Genomic DNA, 18,666 nt, shown 5'->3' with positions numbered 1-18,666 from the left:
GACAGTAAGTGGACTATTTTCTCTGTTTCGTGTTTAAGCGGATTAATTATCCGCAGCACGCTGCACAGCTGAAGCCCGGTCACTGGCCTCTTCAATTTGAAGAGACCGTGACAGGTTAGGAACCCTGCGGCGGATTGATCTGCCTAAACCTGAAACCAAAAAATAGTGCACTTACTGTCCCGCTCCCAGGGGCGTACCAGCGGGGAGGGGGGCGCACTAGGGGTCGTCAGCCGGGCCACCCGGATCGCCGCACTGGGGGGTGTCAGGCCAGTGTCCGCCCGCATCGCCGCATTGGGGGTTGTCAGGCCGCACTCGGGAGGTGTCTGCCGGGCCGCCCGCATTGCTGCACTGGGGGTGTCAGGCCAGTGTCCGCCGGGCCGCCTGCATCTCCGTGTGAAGAAGGCAGCTGCAGCTGCAGGAAGAAGGTCAGTGAGAGTGCCGGAGGAGTCTCGTTTTGTGTGCTGGATAGGAGGGGGATGGGATGGGACAGCTGCATATAGATGAATTGAACTTTCCATATTCCTCCTGCTGTCGGTGAATGCTTGCTACTCCTCCTCTCAGGGGCTGCAGTAGGAATATGGAAAGTTCAATTCATCTATATGCAGCTGCTCCATCCCCCTCCTATACAACTTCCTTTGCTGGCCCCCCTCAGTGCTCTTTAGCCCCCCGTGCTAATAACCCCCCCCCCAGTGCTAATAACCCCCCCAGTGCTATTAACCCCCCCTTCAGTGCTCTTTAGCCCCCTTAGTGCTCTTTAGCCCCCATTTGCAGGGGCCCCTGAGGATGATCACGATGTAGCATCCATCTTGGTGCAGAAAACAAGAAGACAGAATCAGAGATGATGGGGAGATCCTCCAACCAGCTTGAAAATTTACTCTGCATCTTAGTCCCTAGTAACTTCTAATCTGCTATAGCACCCTCATAGATTAGTGCAGATACATTTAGTTGACTGCTCTGTAATCAGTGGAGCAGGGGTTGTTTGTTGAGGCCTGCTCAGTGTCCCACAGGCTGTTGCTCTGATTGCTTCCAAAACAGTATCTTTCCTGCGTTCAAGTGGTATGTGGGAAGGTGAGTGGTCTTGTGTGGTCTTTGGTATAACCACCTAGGGACTTGCTGCCCCCTGAGGACCAAGGGTATCCAAATATACTGAAAAACAACAAGAGAAGGGCGCACTGACCTTGTACATTACCATCCAACCGCTTTTTTGGATTTTAATAAGTGGTAATGCACGAAGTCGGTGAGCAGTACTCTTGTTGTTGCTCTGATTGCTCCCCCCTGAATTCTAGAGGATTCTAGAGTTGTAGTGGGAGGAAAAATAGATTGACCAGCCTATATATATAGTGAATATAAGAAGGAGGCAATCGATGATCCTGTGGCGGGGTGACTAGATGACCCCGGTGATGGAAGTTAGTGACTGTGTGCATGGGCATCCGCAGGTAGGGGCAAGGGGGGGCAGATGCCCCCCCCTGGAACCTCAAGTTCCCCTTTCAAATGATTGTTAAAGCGGAGTTCCACCCAAAAATGGACCTTCCGCTTTTGGTAATCCTAACCCCCTGACATACCACATTTGGCATGTCATTTTTTTTGGGGGGGGGGAGCGGGTACCTAGTTTTGACAAGTACCCGCTCCCACTTCCGCTCGGAGCGCCACGGCGCTCTGAGCAGAAGTTCTCCTCTCCCCCTCCCTCTCTGCAAAGAAGATTGCCAGCCAATCAAGAAGCGCAGCGCAACTCACGCATGCGCAGTGCGTACCCGGCTGTGAAGCAGCAAACTGTCACAGCCGGGTGCCCACACCAGTGATGCTGGCGACACCGAGACCAGAGGGAGAGGATCGGGGCTTCGGGCAGCCGCATCACTGGACCGTGGGACAGGTGAATCTGTGTTTATTAAAAGTCAGCAGCTACACTTTTTGTAGCTGCTGACTTTTAATAAACACAGAAAAGGCTGGAACTCCGCTTTAAGCCACTTTATACCATCCTGTCTGGTCTGTTTATTAATCCTGTGTACCCCGGTGTCTGTGTTTTACAAAAATAAGCCGTTCTTTACCAGTTTTCAGAGGGTCAAGCGCCACTCACGTGACCCGTCAGCTCTCTCTTCTCCCCGTCTGACAGCTGCCTGCAGCGGGCGGGGCCGAAGATTCCTCACTGATGTGAGGGGGGGGGGAGGAGGGGGAGAGGAGGAGAGAGGTGTTGGGTCACGTGAGCGGCGAGTGGCGTTCTGAAAATTTGTAAAGAATGGCTTATTTTTACAAAACACAGACACAGGTGCACACAGGATGACGGAGGCACGTAAACTGACCACAGTGTCAGGGCTCAGCCGCCATGGTATACCGTGGTCAGTTTACAGAGGGTAGGACATAGCCAGGCAGGATCAGCCAAGTATTTTAGGTGATAGAAGGGGCCAAATTAAACAGCAAAGCACTGTATAACATGCTTTAAGGGAACAGGATATTTTTTTTTTTAGGTTAACAAATGCTTTAAAAATAAATGCTGCTGTTTGCTCTGTAAAAATAAATGCTCAAAATAAGTATAATGACATTGTTGAAAAATGATGGAGCATGGGTGACCTTAAAATGTTGCCCCCCCTGAAAAAAGTTCTGCGGACGCCCATGACTGTGTGCAGACTTTGGTCTTTTGGGAAAAGTCACCTGTTAGCATTAGGCCCCTTTCACACATGCTGTCCGTTTGTCCGTTTTTCATCCATCCGTTGACGGATGAAAAACAGACATCAATGCATCTCTATGTAAAAACGGATGACAACTGATGATCATCATTTAACATCCGTTTTTATCCACTTCTGTCAATGTCCGTTTTTTTGAATGGATGAATGCCGTATTTTTCATCCGTCAAAAAAACGGATCGGACGAAAAACGGATGACAATGGATGAAAAACGGATGACAACGGATGTCAACTGATGACAACGGATGAAAAACGGATGTCAACTGATGACAACGGATGACAACGGATGAAAAACGGATAACAACAAAAACGGATAACAACTGACGAAAAACGGATGACAACTGACGAAAAACGGATGAAAAACTGATACATTTGACGTGACTGAACTGATGAACTGAACGGACTGTATGTGTGAAAGGGGCCTTAGTGGGACATTTTGTGCAGCTCAGCAAGATAGAGGAGGAATCCTCAAAGTGTTTGGTTCACCAGTTTGTTTCCTTTTTGGGGTATCCAATGCTCCCTTTACCACATCCAAGTTCAATGTTAGAATAAATCCCTAAAAAACAAAAACGCTAGACTGTTCCTTTTGAGCCAGTGGAATAGTGAGAGTGAAGAAGAGAGAAGGTGCTGTGTGCTGGGCTGTGTGTTCTCTAAGAAAAGTCAGTTCACAAGTAACAGTTTACCAAAAAAGGGTGTGCACTGAACTAACAGCTCTCTTGCACCCTAGCCTGGGTGGCACAAGCCTCGGTACGGTACGGTATGGTTTGCTTTTCCACTAAAGTAGTACTAAAGTTAAGTGGGTGGGATAACAACGGGGTGGGTGGGATTCTCTGACCAATCAGTGGCTAGTAGTGACTGCATGCAAAGGATTGTGGGATATGGTACCGGGTATGGTACCTCTTGGAACCACAATCAAGGTGGTACTGTTTTTGAGAGCCATACCGTTCGGTTCCATGCAGTGGAAAAGCGCCGCCGTACCGTACTGAACCGTTCCTACACCGTACCATGCGGTACCAGCAGTGGAAAAACACAAAAGCGAGCCAAACCGTTCGGTTCCATGCAGTGGAAAAGCGCCAAATGTGGCCTAAAAATACACTTATTTGGTCCCAGTAAAATACAGTCTTTGTGTATAAATCAATGTTGCTTTGATTAACTATAATTGCGTCTTCTCCTAGGTGAGATGCAGATGAAGTAGAAAATGAAGAAAGTAATGAGAATGCTAAAGAGGAAGAAGTAAAAGATGCATTATGGAGTCACCTTGCCATCTTGGGAAACAACAACTTGTGTAATTAGAAAAAAGTTGAAGCTGGAATTGGAAATCATCCGATGTGGAATATAATTTAGCTAAATGCACAACAGATATCTAATAAAAAATAGCAATAAATATATGTTTACTTCTTTTTTTACTATTTTTATATAATGAGCTACTTTAGTTGGGGGACATATAGTCCTTGGCACACTCTCCAGTGAATGTAATCATTTAACAACTTTCAGTTGGGTACAGCCGCTGTATCCAACTGATCCGGATAGATGCTCCACTTTATCCAATCAAGATAAAAGCATACTGAATGGATTTGTCCACACTTACTTTTTATACTTTCACTTTCACTTTCTTCCTACTAATATTTATAAATCATTTTCCATCCAGCAAACCACCATCAGTAATACTAGAATTCATTGCAGCAATACCAATATTGATATTCCCATATAAGATTAGCTGCATAATTACACTGTTCCTCTATTTTCAAAGTGATATAATCTGCTGTCCAATACAACATAGCAGTACACTGTGTATAAAACATTTACTGTGCAAATATGCTATGGTGTGTTAGGGAATGCCTGAACGATTAATGTAGTCATCCAAACCAATCGAATCACAGTGCCTCCAACCTAAGAACAATTTGACTGACATATATTTGTATTGAGTTAATTTTTAATCAAACAAAATTCTTTAAGAACTCAAGCAAGATCCAGGGTTCGTACGGTCATGAAAATCCTGGAAAAATCATGGGATTTTCACATGACCCTTTCCAGGCCTGGAAAAGTTATGGAATATGAGTAAACCCCACTAAGTTTTGGAAAAGTAATGGAATTCTGTGCAACTATTTAATTTAGAAAATATATGTCTCTGGGCCCCCTGTATTCTGTGGGAGCGGGGGACAGTAAGTGGACTATTTTCTCTGTTTCGTGTTTAAGCGGATTAATTATCCGCAGCACGCTGCACAGCTGAAGCCTGGTCACTGGCCTCTTCAATTTGAAGAGACCGTGACAGGTTAGGAACCCTGCGGCGGATTGATCTGCCTAAACCTGAAACCAAAAAATAGTGCACTTACTGTCCCGCTCCCAGGGGCGTACCAGCGGGGAGGGGGGCGCACTAGGGGTCGTCAGCCGGGCCACCCGGATCGCCGCACTGGGGGGTGTCAGGCCAGTGTCCGCCCGCATCGCCGCATTGGGGGTTGTCAGGCCGCACTCGGGAGGTGTCTGCCGGGCCGCCCGCATTGCTGCACTGGGGGTGTCAGGCCAGTGTCCGCCGGGCCGCCTGCATCTCCGTGTGAAGAAGGCAGCTGCAGGAAGAAGGTCAGTGAGAGTGCCGGAGGAGTCTCGTTTTGTGTGCTGGATAGGAGGGGGATGGGATGGGACAGCTGCATATAGATGAATTGAACTTTCCATATTCCTCCTGCTGTCGGTGAATGCTTGCTACTCCTCCTCTCAGGGGCTGCAGTAGGAATATGGAAAGTTCAATTCATCTATATGCAGCTGCTCCATCCCCCTCCTATACAACTTCCTTTGCTGGCCCCCCTCAGTGCTCTTTAGCCCCCCGTGCTAATAACCCCCCCCCAGTGCTAATAACCCCCCCAGTGCTATTAACCCCCCCTTCAGTGCTCTTTAGCCCCCTTAGTGCTCTTTAGCCCCCATTTGCAGGGGCCCCTGAGGATGATCACGATGTAGCATCCATCTTGGTGCAGAAAACAAGAAGACAGAATCAGAGATGATGGGGAGATCCTCCAACCAGCTTGAAAATTTACTCTGCATCTTAGTCCCTAGTAACTTCTAATCTGCTATAGCACCCTCATAGATTAGTGCAGATACATTTAGTTGACTGCTCTGTAATCAGTGGAGCAGGGGTTGTTTGTTGAGGCCTGCTCAGTGTCCCACAGGCTGTTGCTCTGATTGCTTCCAAAACAGTATCTTTCCTGCGTTCAAGTGGTATGTGGGAAGGTGAGTGGTCTTGTGTGGTCTTTGGTATAACCACCTAGGGACTTGCTGCCCCCTGAGGACCAAGGGTATCCAAATATACTGAAAAACAACAAGAGAAGGGCGCACTGACCTTGTACATTACCATCCAACCGCTTTTTTGGATTTTAATAAGTGGTAATGCACGAAGTCGGTGAGCAGTACTCTTGTTGTTGCTCTGATTGCTCCCCCCTGAATTCTAGAGGATTCTAGAGTTGTAGTGGGAGGAAAAATAGATTGACCAGCCTATATATATAGTGAATATAAGAAGGAGGCAATCGATGATCCTGTGGCGGGGTGACTAGATGACCCCGGTGATGGAAGTTAGTGACTGTGTGCATGGGCATCCGCAGGTAGGGGCAAGGGGGGGCAAATGCCCCCCCCTGGAACCTCAAGTTCCCCTTTCAAATGATTGTTAAAGCGGAGTTCCACCCAAAAATGGACCTTCCGCTTTTGGTAATCCTAACCCCCTGACATACCACATTTGGCATGTCATTTTTTTTGGGGGGGGGAGCGGGTACCTAGTTTTGACAAGTACCCGCTCCCACTTCCGCTCGGAGCGCCACGGCGCTCTGAGCAGAAGTTCTCCTCTCCCCCTCCCTCTCTGCAAAGAAGATTGCCAGCCAATCAAGAAGCGCAGCGCAACTCACGCATGCGCAGTGCGTACCCGGCTGTGAAGCAGCAAACTGTCACAGCCGGGTGCCCACACCAGTGATGCTGGCGACACCGAGACCAGAGGGAGAGGATCGGGGCTTCGGGCAGCCGCATCACTGGACCGTGGGACAGGTGAATCTGTGTTTATTAAAAGTCAGCAGCTACACTTTTTGTAGCTGCTGACTTTTAATAAACACAGAAAAGGCTGGAACTCCGCTTTAAGCCACTTTATACCATCCTGTCTGGTCTGTTTATTAATCCTGTGTACCCCGGTGTCTGTGTTTTACAAAAATAAGCCGTTCTTTACCAGTTTTCAGAGGGTCAAGCGCCACTCACGTGACCCGTCAGCTCTCTCTTCTCCCCGTCTGACAGCTGCCTGCAGCGGGCGGGGCCGAAGATTCCTCACTGATGTGAGGGGGGGGGGGAGGAGGGGGAGAGGAGGAGAGAGGTGTTGGGTCACGTGAGCGGCGAGTGGCGTTCTGAAAATTTGTAAAGAATGGCTTATTTTTACAAAACACAGACACAGGTGCACACAGGATGACGGAGGCACGTAAACTGACCACAGTGTCAGGGCTCAGCCGCCATGGTATACCGTGGTCAGTTTACAGAGGGTAGGACATAGCCAGGCAGGATCAGCCAAGTATTTTAGGTGATAGAAGGGGCCAAATTAAACAGCAAAGCACTGTATAACATGCTTTAAGGGAACAGGATATTTTTTTTTTTAGGTTAACAAATGCTTTAAAAATAAATGCTGCTGTTTGCTCTGTAAAAATAAATGCTCAAAATAAGTATAATGACATTGTTGAAAAATGATGGAGCATGGGTGACCTTAAAATGTTGCCCCCCCTGAAAAAAGTTCTGCGGACGCCCATGACTGTGTGCAGACTTTGGTCTTTTGGGAAAAGTCACCTGTTAGCATTAGGCCCCTTTCACACATGCTGTCCGTTTGTCCGTTTTTCATCCATCCGTTGACGGATGAAAAACAGACATCAATGCATCTCTATGTAAAAACGGATGACAACTGATGATCATCATTTAACATCCGTTTTTATCCACTTCTGTCAATGTCCGTTTTTTTGAATGGATGAATGCCGTATTTTTCATCCGTCAAAAAAACGGATCGGACGAAAAACGGATGACAATGGATGAAAAACGGATGACAACGGATGTCAACTGATGACAACGGATGAAAAACGGATGTCAACTGATGACAACGGATGACAACGGATGAAAAACGGATAACAACAAAAACGGATAACAACTGACGAAAAACGGATGACAACTGACGAAAAACGGATGAAAAACTGATACATTTGACGTGACTGAACTGATGAACTGAACGGACTGTATGTGTGAAAGGGGCCTTAGTGGGACATTTTGTGCAGCTCAGCAAGATAGAGGAGGAATCCTCAAAGTGTTTGGTTCACCAGTTTGTTTCCTTTTTGGGGTATCCAATGCTCCCTTTACCACATCCAAGTTCAATGTTAGAATAAATCCCTAAAAAACAAAAACGCTAGACTGTTCCTTTTGAGCCAGTGGAATAGTGAGAGTGAAGAAGAGAGAAGGTGCTGTGTGCTGGGCTGTGTGTTCTCTAAGAAAAGTCAGTTCACAAGTAACAGTTTACCAAAAAAGGGTGTGCACTGAACTAACAGCTCTCTTGCACCCTAGCCTGGGTGGCACATGCTCGTCCAGCACCAAAAGACCATAGAGCAGTACAGCACAATGGCGCCCTCCAGCACCAGTTGGTCTGGGCATACAGCTCCCAGGCACAGCAGGCAAATCTGCTGACCATGCCAAAGGTTCCTCCACAGCCTGGAGGCAGGGAATCAGTATTTGGGGACTCACCATAATGGAGGCAACTTACATAATACACAGCAGAACTAAAAGGCTCAGTCTTCACCTCATCCCAGTCATACTACCATGCAGGGTCTAGTCGTTGCTACAGCAGACCACAGCCCTGGACCTTTACAGCACCTCACTCGCATTTTGTTGCATGATACTAACATCAAATTCAACAATGCGTACAAACGGTATGATTTTTGTTGTACCATTCGGGAAAAGCTTCATGGTTGCTTAGTTACATATCAGATGGTGCAAAACAAAAACAATGGCAGCCAGGCTTTTTCCATGCTATTTTAGTGTTTCTGAGCATGCGCGGTCTTTGTCGATCGATTTTTAGCAGACGCATAGTGTACTGATGAAACGATTGTCGCAACAGAAGTTTTCCTGTTTGTCCTTTCGGATTTTGTTGTCGTGATCGGCTGTCGAAAGCAGTGTACTAACGATTAGATTCTCGTGCGAAAGCGAGGTCGAAAGCGAGTTTTGTCGTACAATTATCGGTGTACGGGGCATTAGCAGTTAAATGCAATCCTGAAAGATTTTCTGCATCTCAGGAGAAATCTTTCTTAGCAGAGAGACAGGTCCCGCACCAAAAGACACTAGCAAGAAAAAACAAATCTGAACCTTGGACCTTTGCTGTGTCTGACAGTAACTCTTCTTGCTGGCCATCTGAGGTGTTGGACAGCTCCCTGTCTGATCTCTTACAATCCTGCCTTGCTTTTCTTGAACCTTGAACTTTTTGCTTCTCCCGTGAACTTCCTATTTAAGACATGCCCTTGTACTTCCTGTTTGCCAGATTATTGTGCTCCGTCCAGCCAATATCTTGCTCTTATAACTCCTGCTGCTGTCCGTATCTCTGCAACCACCTGTTACCGACCTTTAGCTTGTTCCTCATTATGCTTCTGCTTGATCCCAACCTGCAACTGCTTCTTACATACCTTTGTCTTGTTTACTGACTATGCTTCTGCTTGATCCCTACCTGCTATATCTGCTACTTGCACACCTCCTGGTGGGGCGATCCTCTGGCAAATACTGTTTGGTATTAGACCCCGCACCTCGAGTGAGCCTGCGTCATCTACCAGGGTGACCTGTTTGTATACTTATCCTGCTTGTCGGTGGGAGCCTCTCCACTGTGAAAGCTACTGGCCTCTGACCCTGACTCCAGACACATCAATTGCTATTTAACATTGTCCAGTCACGCAAATAGTCTAAGAAATAACTCTCCTGGGATGTACGGTTAGGAAATTGTGTACACACACACAAACAATATAATTAAATCTTTATTAAACATTGGCAAGATGTTGCTAAAGGTGACCAGTTCAACATCAACTCAGTCCAGTCCCTCAACTTTTGGTGTTTCAATAAAGTAGGTTGACAAGTCATGTGGGCCTTCTTGAGATAGAGAAGAGGAGACTTGGAGACTCTCTCCCGAGTGCAAACGCTGATGCCTGATCAGAGCTTTTTTCCAGGAAAAACATCTCCCACATTCCGAGCATGAATATGGCTTCAGTCCAGTGTGAATTCTCTTGTGTGAAATAAGATTTTGTATGGTGGAAAAACATCTCCCGCATTCAGTGCAGGAAAATGGCTTTTCTCCTGTGTGACTTCTCTGGTGTCTAATAAGATAATTCTTCTGGGGAAAACATTTTCCACATTCCTGGCATGAAAAGGGCTTTTCCCCCGTGTGACATCTCTGGTGTTTAATAAGAGTGTCTTTGTGAGGAAAACATTTCCCGCACTCAGAGCATGAAAACGGCTTTTCCCCCGTGTGACATCTCTGGTGTGAAATAAGGCTCCCCCTCTGAGTGAAGGACTTTCCACATTCAGAACAGCAAAACGGCTTTTCAGACATGTGAGACCTCTCGTGATAGATAAGATGAGCTCTGGTCACAAAACATTTGCGGCACTTCGAACAGGAATATGGCTTCTCTCCTGTGTGCACACGTTGATGCCTGATCAGGGCTCCTTTCCGGGAAAAACTTCCCCCACATTCCGAACATGAAAATGGCTTCACCCCTGTGTGAGCCGACTGGTGGGATTTAAGACTTTGTTTGCTGGAAAAACATTTCCCACATTCAGTGCAGGAATATGGCCTGTCTCCTGTGTGACATCTCTGGTGTTTAACAAGACTGTCTTTCTGGGGAAAACATTTCCCGCACTCGGGGCATGGAAACGGCTTTTCCCCCGTGTGAGATCTTAGGTGTAAAGTAAGATGCCCTCTCTGAACATAGGACTTCCCGCATTCAGAACAGTTAAATGGCTTTTCAGACATGTGAGTCTTTTCGTGATGGATCAGATGAGACGAGGTGGGGAAACATTTCCCGCACTCTGAACAGGAATACGGCTTCTCTACGGAATGCACATGCTGATGTGTGATTAGGGCTCCTTTCCTGGGAAAACACTTCCCACATTCAGAACATAAAAACGGCTTTAGTCCAGTGTGATTTCTCAGATGCCTTAGTGCACCCGATTTCTGTGTAAAGCGTTTCCCACATTCAGGACATGAAAACGGCTTCTCTCCAGTGTGCGTTCGCTCGTGATTAATAAGATGGTCCATCAGGGAAAAACACTTCCCACATTCCGAACATGAATACGGCTTCTCTCCCGTGTGAACTCTTTGGTGTCTCATAAGAGACCATTTCGAAGTAAAAGTTTTCCCGCATTCAGGACACGAAAATTGCTTCATTCCGCTGTGAGTTCTCTGATGTTCAGCAAGAACTTTTCTGGAGGAAAAGCATGTTCCGCACTCAGAACAAGCGTGAGATTCCTTCCCTGAATGAGACCTTTGGTGTGAAGCAAGATGAGTTTTCTGATGAAAACATTTGCCGCATTCAGAACAAGGGAAAGTTTCCGCCTCTCTATGAGCTATTTGATCGGTGTTGGTAAAGCTGACAGTAGAAGACTCTGTAGAGTGAGGTGTTGGCTGGAGGTTTCGGGTAATGGGGTTTTCTTCTGAAGAGTTGGATGTGAGATCTTCATCTTTTTCACCATTTGTTGAGATAAGGGGAAGCTTTACTATATTATATGTGCATACTTGTCCATCTGCATAAAATAAAAAGTGAAAAAGCATGTGTAATAAAATAGCAGGGCGTTATTTAGATGTCTGATTGTATTAGTATCGTGAAATTTAAGTGTTGCAGTTAAATTTTTTTTCATTTTGAATAGAGTAAGGGAGGGTTATAACCCCTGTCAGTTTATTTCTTGCCATCTCTGTCCCATTGGGGAGATTTACCTTCACTTCCTGTCCCATAGCCAAACAGGAAGTGAGCAGAAATCCCAGCTAGTTAACCACTTACAGACCGCCCACTGTGTATTTACGTTGGTACTTTGATGTTAAATACCCGGGATTATGGTGGAAGATAGCTGCCATAACCCCGGTATTTTTTTTCAAATGGCGGGCGGTCCGATTTAACATAAGGGTGGTCCCAGCGGCGGTTTCGTTTTCCCAACCCCCCCTCCCCCCCACAAATTCCAGGTCATTTTTGATGCACTCCGGACCCGTCAGTAGCGGGGAAAACGATCCGGTCCGCTGTCCCCTCAGGCAGGAAGTCTAGTGAGGGCAAGATGGCCCTCACTCGACTCTATGGCCTTGGAGGACCGGAGCGACGTCATACGTCACTTCCTAGCAACAGATTTAAAGAGCCCATTTTTTTTATCATGAAAAAAAAAATATTTTCTTTTTTTCTTTTTTAGTGTAGATGTGAGATGTGAGGTCTTTTTGACCCCAGATCTCACATTAAAGAGGTCCTGTCATGCTTATTTATATTACAAGGAAAGTTTACATTCCTTATAATAGGAATAAAGGTGATCAAAACAGTGTAAAAATAAAAGATAAAATAAATAGGAAAAAAAAATTTAAGCGCGCCGTCCCCATTAGCTCGAACACAGAAGCGAAAGCAAGCGAAGTTGCGCCTACAGCCACACATGTGAGGTATCGCCGCGATCGTTAGAGCAAGATAAGCTGGTAACCTGTAGAAATTTTTAAAATGTCGCCTATGGGGATTTTTAAGTACCAATATTTGTTGCAGAGCGTGCGCAATTTTGAAGCATGACATGTTGGGTATTAATTTACTCAGCGTAAAATTATCTTTCACATTATAGAAAAAAATTGGGCTAATTTTACTGTTTTCTTCTTTTTATAATTCAAAAAAGTGTATTTTTATATTATATATAAAAACACAAAAAAAAAATATATATATATTATATTTTTTATTTCATCCAAAAATTGCGTTCGTAAGACAGCTGCACAAATACGGTGTGATAAAAAATATTACAACGATCTTCATTTTATTCTCTAGGGTCTCTGCTATATATATATATATATATATATATATATATATATAGTCCATTTCTGGTCCAGAAATATTTAAGGGAATCTCTTGGGGGCCCCCAGGTCACCAGAACTAGTTTCCCGTATTGGAAGATTTCCTCCCTATTATTTTTCTGGGGACAACCCAAAATTTAGGGTTTCTTTTCTTTTAATGATAATGGTAAACAGGACAAATAGAGAGGGCGAATCTCCCCAATGGGGGCACAGACAGCAGTAAAATCTGACAGGGGCTCTAATCCCCCTCCACTCTATCCAATACTAAAAAAAATAGTTTTGCCTCTAGTTATATTTTAACATTCAGGGAAAATAATTAATAACTTTACATAGCCTTAATTACAAATCTCTTCTGGAAACTGTCTCAGGTTTACCACTCTGTAGATGTTATTATTTTTTAGTTGTTTCTGATTTAATGGGGTTGATTTACTAAAACTGTAGAGTGCAAAATCTGGCACATAGAAACCAATCAGCTTCCAGGTTTTTTTTTTTGTCAAAGCTGAAGTTAGAAGCTGATTGGCTACCATACACAGCTGCACCAGATTGTACACTCTCCAGTTGCAGTAAATTAACCCCTATGTCTCTACTTACCTATGCTGATTTCTCTACGAGAATCTGCATCTTTAATCCTTACACATTCTTCCTCCTTCTTGATTTTGGCATTACTAACTTTGGAGTCCGTGAATAAAGATGAGAGTGAAGCCCCCTGTACTGAGATGTATGAGAGACCCCAGAGAGTGTGTGTGGGGGGAGACTGGTCACCTCTCTTGGCTGGTAACACACAATGACATGATGTGAGGAGGAGAGCCGGAGTCTAATGGAGGCTGATGGCTCCTGACTCCCCCACTGGGCACATACTGTCCCCCCATTACTGCCTACTGACAGAGGAGGGGGGAGAAGAAGAGATTGTTGTAGTGACTGAACAAGGAGAATCTGAGAGTCTTTTCTGGATTTAGAGTGCATTCACGCCTGAGGGACGCAACGCGTTTGGTGCCAGAGTAGCTCATGTACCTTTTTTGGCACTAAGCTTTTTTTTGCAGGATTTTTTGTTTGGGATGCCTTAAAAAAAAAAAAAAAATAAGAGATTGTTGTAGTGACTGAACAAGGTGAATCTGAGACTCTTTTCTGGATTTAGAGTGCATTCACGCCTGAGGGACGCAACGAGTTTGGTGCCAGAGTAGCTCATGTACCTTTTTTGGCACTAAGCTTTTTTTTGCAGGATTTTTTGTTTGGGGTGCCATAAAACAAAAAATAAGAGATTGTTGTAGTGACTGAACAAGGTGAATCTGAGAGTCTTTTCTGGATTTAGAGTGCATTCACGCCTGAGGGACGCAACGCGTTTGGTGCCAGAGTAGCTCATGTACCTTTTTTGGCACTAAGCTTTTTTTTGCAGGATTTTTTGTTTGGGGTGCCATAAAACAAAAAATAAGAGATTGTTGTAGTGACTGAACAAGGTGAATCTGAGAGTCTTTTCTGGATTTAGAGTGCATTCACGCCTGAGGGACGCAACGCGTTTGGTGCCAGAGTAGCTCATGTACCTTTTTTGGCACTAAGCTTTTTTTTGCAGGATTTTTTGTTTGGGTGCCATAAAAAAAAAAATAAGAGATTGTTGCAGTGACTGAACAGGGTGAATCTGAGACTCTTCTCTGGATTTACTGTTTATCACTCACCTGCGTTGATCTCTGGGGGGTCTTCCTCCTCCTTACATAGATCTCCCCTCACAAATTGCTCTTCAGCTTCTTCTTTCACTTCAGATTTAATCTTATTCAGACTTTCACTCTTAAAAATAGAAAATAATACAGATATTACAAGGACCCATCAGGTGTTTGTTAAAACCATTTACTGAATTAGTTGAAATTAAACTCAACCTACCTGATCCTCCTGAGGGATCTCCTGATGTTCCTGTGTGGAGTCCCGGGAATACAGAGGACGGGGACATCTCTCTGGGGGATTTCTATTACTGGATCCATCTGTAGGAAACACACACACTGACTGAATACATTGTTTCTATGTCTTTATATCAGAGGATGTGTGTATCTAGGGGGATCCTCAATACAAGAAATTAATGTCTCCTGTTACCCGGTGATGTGAGGGCCGGAAAGTTCTCCATCATGATGTCCTTGCGTCCTTCTGACTACTTCCACCTCAGTGCACTTAAAATTTTCAGTAGTTTATGAACTTGAAACTGCCAAAAGTCAACATAAAACACATAAAATATATCTAGTAAAAATCATAAACTGCACAATGTAGTATAAATAGGGTTGAATGCTACACAGGCTTATGCCTCGGATGACCAAACAAAAAATTCTCCTGCACTCGGGTGGTATGTAATGAAGGATAAAGGAACTCATATGGTCTTGATATGCCCTTCTTCTTTTGCTTATATAGCGCGAGGCTATATCGTTACATATTCTTTTGCTTATGCCTCGGATGGACAGTTCCATTATTATTTATTTATTGCAGCTACTTACATAGCAAAGAAAAAATATATAGCAAAGAAAAAAAGTGCAGCGCTATAATAATAAAGGACTGGGATTACAAGGTGAGGGAAATCCTTAAACAATCTCAGCCGGTGCAGTATCTCATACGTGAAAATAAGATAAAAATGAATGAAAAATATAATACTCACTCCAACTTATGCCAAAAAGTGAAAAATATGGGCATAAATATAATAACATTTATTATATATAAATATAAGATATAAAGATATAAAATATAAATATATCTTATTAAAATAAATTGGTACGACTGAAGATAAAAATATACAGCTGGAAGAAAAAGTATGTGAACCCTTTGGAATGATATGGATTTCTGCACAAATTGGTCATAAAATGTGATCTGATCATCATCTAAGTCACAACAATAGACAATCAGCCCCCGTTCACACTGGGGCGACCTGTGAGGCGACCTGGTCGCCTCACAGGTCGCCGCAGGTCGCCTCCCATAGGGAAGCTGCGGACCCGTTCTGATAGGAGCGACACAAGTCGCTCCGACTCAGAAAAAGGGTCCGGAGCTTCTTTGGGGCGACCAGGAGGCGACCGCCATAGACTTCAATGTTATGAAGTCCTTGGCGGCCGCTCCGAGGTCGCGGCGCGCTGCTCGCACTGCGACCTCGGAGGTCGCGGTCCGAAGTAGCGTCGCCCCAGTGTGAACGGGGGCTTACAGTCTGCTTAAACTAATAACACACAAAGAATGAAATGTTGCCATGTTTTTATTGAACACACCAGGTAAACATTCACAGTGCAGGTGGAAAAAGTATGTGAACCCCTAGACCAGAGGTGTCAAACTTAATTTAATAGTGGGCCGCATCAGCATTATTATTGCCCTCAAAAGGGCCGGTTGTATCTGTAAGACTAGATGTGCAGAGCATGCCCTACCCTTACATAAGACATCAAGAGCCTCTTCACCATCAAAGGTTGAGTCCCCCACCCTCACTTACATCACAGTGCACCCCCTTTACCTTGTGCTGCTGATGGGAAGAAGCTGGAGGGATTTCTGAAAAGCAGAAAGTGCAGGGTCTGGAGGAGGACCAGTGGAGGGCTGGAGCTCTCCTGCAGCTGCAGGAGAGGTGCGAGGGCCGCATAAAAAGGCCTGGAGGGCCGGATTCGGCCCATGGGCCTTGTGTTTGACACATGTGGCCTAGACTAATGACATCTCCAAGAGCTAATTGGAGTCAGATGTCAGCCGACTGGAGTCCAAGCAATGAGATGAGATTGGAGGTGTTGGTTACAGCTGCCCTGCCCTATAAAAAACACACACCAGTTCTGGGTTTGCTTTTCACCAGAAGCATTGCCTGATGTGAATGATGCCTCGCACAAAAGAGCTCTCAGAAGACCTACGATTAAGAATTGTTGACTTGCATAAAGCTGGAAAGGGTTATAAAAGTATCTCCAAAAGCCTTGCTGTTCATCAGTCCAAGGTAAGACAAATTGTCTATAAATGGAGAAAATGGGAAAAAATTGGCGTTAAGCACCAACACACCCGCGCAGTGGATAAAGAAAGTATATATGTGATACATTTTTTCAAATCTGAAACAAATATGTGAATAATATAAATAAAATATAAATAAAGGGAGCCCCAGCATAAATGTAAAAACGTGAAGAGCCGGTTCACACAGGCGCGACACGACTTGCCGGGGCGACCTGTGAAGTCGCGGTGCACAGCTCGCACCACGACCTCGGAGCGGCCGGCACGGACTTCATATCATTGAAGTCAATGCAGGTCGCTCCAGGTCGCCCCAAAGAAGCTACGGACCCTTTTTCTAAGTCGGAGCGACTTGTGTCTCTCCTATTAGAACGGGTCCTGTGCTACTCTATGGCAGGCGACTTGTCAGGCGACCATGTAACTATTAGAAATGCTTTTTACATTTCAGAATGGGGTGCCTTAACCGCTTTACCACCGCCCACAGTAATATTACTGCGGCAGAGTGGCTCGTTATCGTCTGACGACGTAGTACTACGTCGTCAGACACTCCCCCTTCTGGGCGGCGCTTGCGGGCTGCCGGAGGCTCGCTCCCGCTGTTTTCATTCACAGCGGGAGTCGGGCCAGGGGAGGAGCAGCGGCGATCGCCGCTGCTCTGCCCCGATCGCCGGGGATCTAGTGTGGAGATCCGCCCGCCTGTGTAAACACAAGCGGGCGGATCTCCATAGTGACAGGGAGTGACAGATCGGAGTGTTCAGCATAGCTGGACATCCGATCTGTCCCTGACTCACTCAGTCACCTCCCCCCCTACACGTCAGTAAGCACCAGGCATACATTAACCCCTCCCTCTCCAATAAAATTAACCCCTTCCCTGCCAGTGTCATTTTTACAGTAACAGTGCATATATATAGCACTGATTACTGCAGTAATGTCACTGGTACCCCCAAAAGTGTCAAAAATGTCAGTCAAGGGTCCGATCTGTCCGCCGCAATGTCGCAGTCCCGCAAAAAAAATCGCAGATCGCCGCCATTACGCGTTAAAAAAAAAAACCACCAAAAATGACAGAAATCTTTCCCTTTGTTAGTAAACGCAATAACTTTTGCGCAAACCAATCAAAATACGCTTATTGCGATTTTTTTTACCAAACATAGGTAGCAGAAAACAAATTGGCCAAAAATTTTTTAAAAAATTGGTTTTTACATCTTTTTTGGGGGGGAATTTCATATAAAAAAATGTTAAAAATATTGTTATTTTTTCAAAATAAACGCTCTTTTTTTGTTTATAGCGCAAAAAGTAAAAATCGCACAGGTGATCAAATACCACCAAAAGAAAGCTCTGTTTGTGGGAAAAAAAGGACGTAAATTTTGTTTGGGTACGGCGTCGCACGACCGCGCAATTGTCAGTTGAAGTCGCACAGCGCCGAATTGCAAAAAGTGGCCTGGACGGAAGACAGCAAAATCCTCCGGTGGTAAAGTGGTTAAATCGGCTGTAAACCCTAAAAAATAAAAAAAATAAAAAAAAACCTGCAAGACAAAGGCATAATAAGCTAGTATGCATCACATACTAGCCCATTATGTGTAACTTACCTTAGAACGAAGCCCCGACACGGACCGACATTGCTGCAGGCGCTGCCATGATCCCTCGCCATCTCTTCCGGGTTCGGCGGCTCCGGCGCGGTGATTGGCCGGAAGAGACGGCTCCGGCGCGATGATTGGCCGGAGCCGCATGCGCGCGGGAGTGATTTTCCGGCAAGCTCCCGGCAAACTAATTGAAGGTCCCCCCAGACCTTCAGAGCGCATGCGCCGCTCGCGCGAGCGGCTGCATGCACTGTAAATATCTCCTAAACCATGCCGGTTTAGGAGATATTAATTGTACCTACAGGTAAGCCTTATTATAGGCTTACCTGTAGGTAAAAGTGTCAAAAAGCAGGATACTACCGCTTTAAGATTTTCTATCATTTTAAAGGGCGCCTCAACTGAAAAAGGCTGCAAAACACTGGTCTACACAATAGAGATG

At 45.3% G+C, this 18,666-nt stretch overlaps 3 protein-coding genes across 3 annotated transcripts in view; all 3 read right to left on the bottom strand.

The window, feature by feature from the left end:
• Positions 1-18,666, bottom strand: part of LOC309564355 (uncharacterized protein) — a gene marked incomplete at its 3' end in the record, with an annotated part of 715,072 nt that overhangs the window by 432,400 nt on the left and 264,006 nt on the right.
• LOC309563353 (uncharacterized protein) overlaps positions 1-18,666 on the bottom strand; it is a gene marked incomplete at its 3' end in the record, with an annotated part of 522,832 nt that overhangs the window by 394,404 nt on the left and 109,762 nt on the right. Inside the window, 1 exon segment of the mRNA XM_082267747.1 lies at positions 14,602-14,699. Within this exon segment, the coding sequence (XP_082123873.1) occupies positions 14,602-14,699 (98 nt within the window).
• On the bottom strand, positions 9,668-11,224 carry LOC309562749 (uncharacterized protein). The gene has a single exon (XM_082267038.1). The coding sequence runs from the start codon at positions 11,089-11,091 to the stop codon at positions 9,736-9,738; it is 1,356 nt and encodes a 451-aa protein (XP_082123164.1). The 5' UTR covers positions 11,092-11,224; the 3' UTR covers positions 9,668-9,735.

The sequence above is a fragment of the Pelophylax lessonae genome, assembly GCF_965119305.1.
Source record: "Pelophylax lessonae genome assembly, chromosome: 9".
Taxonomy (NCBI): Eukaryota; Metazoa; Chordata; class Amphibia; order Anura; family Ranidae; genus Pelophylax; species Pelophylax lessonae.
The sequence above is the reverse complement of the archived record's forward strand: the minus strand, read 5'-3'. Positions and strand labels throughout refer to the sequence as shown.

What these genes read in the sequence shown, in the direction of transcription:
- LOC309562749 (XM_082267038.1), bottom strand. Translation starts at nt 11,091, where the DNA reads ATGAAGCAATTTTCGTGTCCTGAATGCGGGAAAACTTTTACTTCGAAA.